The sequence below is a fragment of the Neofelis nebulosa genome, chromosome X (assembly GCF_028018385.1).
Source record: "Neofelis nebulosa isolate mNeoNeb1 chromosome X, mNeoNeb1.pri, whole genome shotgun sequence".
In the NCBI taxonomy this organism is placed as follows: domain Eukaryota; kingdom Metazoa; phylum Chordata; class Mammalia; order Carnivora; family Felidae; genus Neofelis; species Neofelis nebulosa.
Window position 1 is genome coordinate 127231492 of NC_080800.1, and position 1893 is coordinate 127233384.

At 70.8% G+C, this 1893-nt stretch overlaps 1 protein-coding gene across 3 annotated transcripts; it reads left to right on the forward strand.

Annotated features, from left to right (window-relative positions):
- Nucleotides 1–304: 304 nt before the first annotated feature.
- On the forward strand, nt 305–1893 carry LOC131502561 (EKC/KEOPS complex subunit LAGE3-like). Of its 3 annotated transcripts, none has more exons than XM_058713374.1 (3): nt 305–929; nt 1220–1363; nt 1561–1893. In XM_058713374.1, exons 1-3 carry the CDS (start codon nt 550–552, stop codon nt 1703–1705), a joined length of 669 nt encoding a protein of 222 aa, XP_058569357.1. In that variant the 5' UTR covers nt 305–549; the 3' UTR covers nt 1706–1893. The 3 variants fall into 3 exon arrangements, with proteins under 3 accessions (XP_058569357.1, XP_058569359.1, XP_058569358.1); XM_058713376.1 differs by having other exon boundaries at nt 531–929; nt 1220–1348; XM_058713375.1 differs by having other exon boundaries at nt 531–929; nt 1223–1363.

Sequence of the window (1893 nt, forward strand, 5' to 3'; positions counted from 1 at the left end):
CCCGCCCGCCCTCGTGGACGGGTCCCGGCACACGCAGACCCGAGGCGTACGGGGAGCCCACAGACAGGGACAGGCACGGTGCTGCCCAGAAGCGCCTGAGCGCGGCCCACGCCTCGATGCCCAGGACCCGGGTGGGCGGCGGTCAGTTGGCTGCTCGCACGTGCGCCCGGCTGGCGCCTGCGCAGACACACGCTTGGGGGGAGGGGCGGGCCGGGCGGGGAAACAGTCAGGTGCCAGTGGCCTCACCGGAATGCTCTCGGGGACGCAGGAGACCGACAGTGACGTCACGCGTCGAGGGGCGAAGCTTCCGGAACCAGCCTCCATCTCCTCCGGGTCAGCGTCCACCGGATCCAGGCTCTGGGCCAACACAGCGAGGCCGGCTCGGTGGGAACCAGCTCCGCGGGGTCTGTCTGCGCAGGCGCCCTGGCCATCCCCGACAGCCTTGCGCGCCGAGGGGCCGGGCTTCGCGAGGCCTGCCGGGGGTCTCAGCGGTCCGCCGACACTGGGCGCAGCGTAGCGGTGGGCTCTGAGGAGGCCGGTGCGGCGGCCATGAGGGCCCCGGACGACGAAGCGGCCTCTCCGGCCCCGGACGACGGCGCGGAGGAAGTGGCGGTCACGCAGGCCCCTGACGAGGACGGCGCGGACGGCGCGGCGGTCACGCGGGCTCCCGAGGGTGGCGCGGAGGACGCGGGGGCAGCCCCACAGGCCTCCGACGGAGGCACGGACGGCCACGACCCCCAGCTTAGCCCCCGAGGTCCCGGTTGCCAGGGCAACTGCAGCCGCCACGATGGCGAGGGTGGCCCTGGCAGCAAGGGAGCAGTGGTCGAGGGGGCCTGCGCCCCTCCCCTGGCCGAACGGGCCCCGAGGGCCCTGGCCCCTGGTGGAGACGCAACGCCGGCGGCAGTGACCTCCTCAAGACTGCTGGAGTTGTATCCTTTCCGTGGAGCCTCTGTCTGGGCAGGGGCCGTGGCGGGGTGGCTGGGGAGCAGGGCGGCAGCCCGGGGACGGGACGGACGGGGGCGGGGGTGGGCAGCCTGGCGGGACAGGGACAGCCGGTGGCCGCGGGCCCCCAGGGTGGGGGAAGCGGCTCAGGGTGGGCAGAGGTGGCGGGAGGGAGCGCGAGTGTCCCGGGGGGTAGAAGCGGGCCTCTGAGTGGTCGGGAGGCTTCAGGCCATGGGAACTCCGGGAGCCCGTTGTGCCTTAACCGGGTGCCTCCCAGCAGGCTCACTGTGTCTTTCCGGTCGCCCCTGGAGGCAGAGATGGCCCGCAGGTCCCTGACTACACACGTCCAACGCCACCGAGGGTTGGCTCAGAAGGAGCTCTGCGTGAGGGGCAGCGCCCTGGCCGTGTGCGTCCTCCAAGAGTATGCGCGGGACGGGTGGGCGGTGGCGGCGGGTGCCGTGGTCGCATCTCTGCCTTCCGGTGCCGTCGTGGAGGCCCCGACACACGCGTTAGGTGGGAGGCGGGGGGTGGGGGGTTGTGTGGGGGAAGGGGCTGGTGCCCTGCACCTCCACAGCAGCTCTCCCCTTTAACCGGATTTCCCTCTTCCCTCACTTTTAGGAGATGGACTACTGAAAACCCCATCTTCTTCCGAGTTTCCGTCAACTCCTTCCTGGACCGGCTTCCCCTGGTGATAGGAAACATTCGCGCCTTGGGGTCCCGGCCTCCGCGACGCCTAGGCCCGGGAAAGGGGGCCGAGGCCTAACCTGGCAGCCCTCACTGGGCAAGGCACAGGGCGTTGACACTTGGCGTCCTCGCCACTTTATTATCGGGGGTCTAACGTCCTGCAGGTCTGGGCCTCGGTGGCTCTTGGCCCACTTCAGTTCCTTCCCTGCGCCTGGAGGGACGGGCGCTTACGTGTTTGTTACTGCACAACATGAAACTGAGCGACTC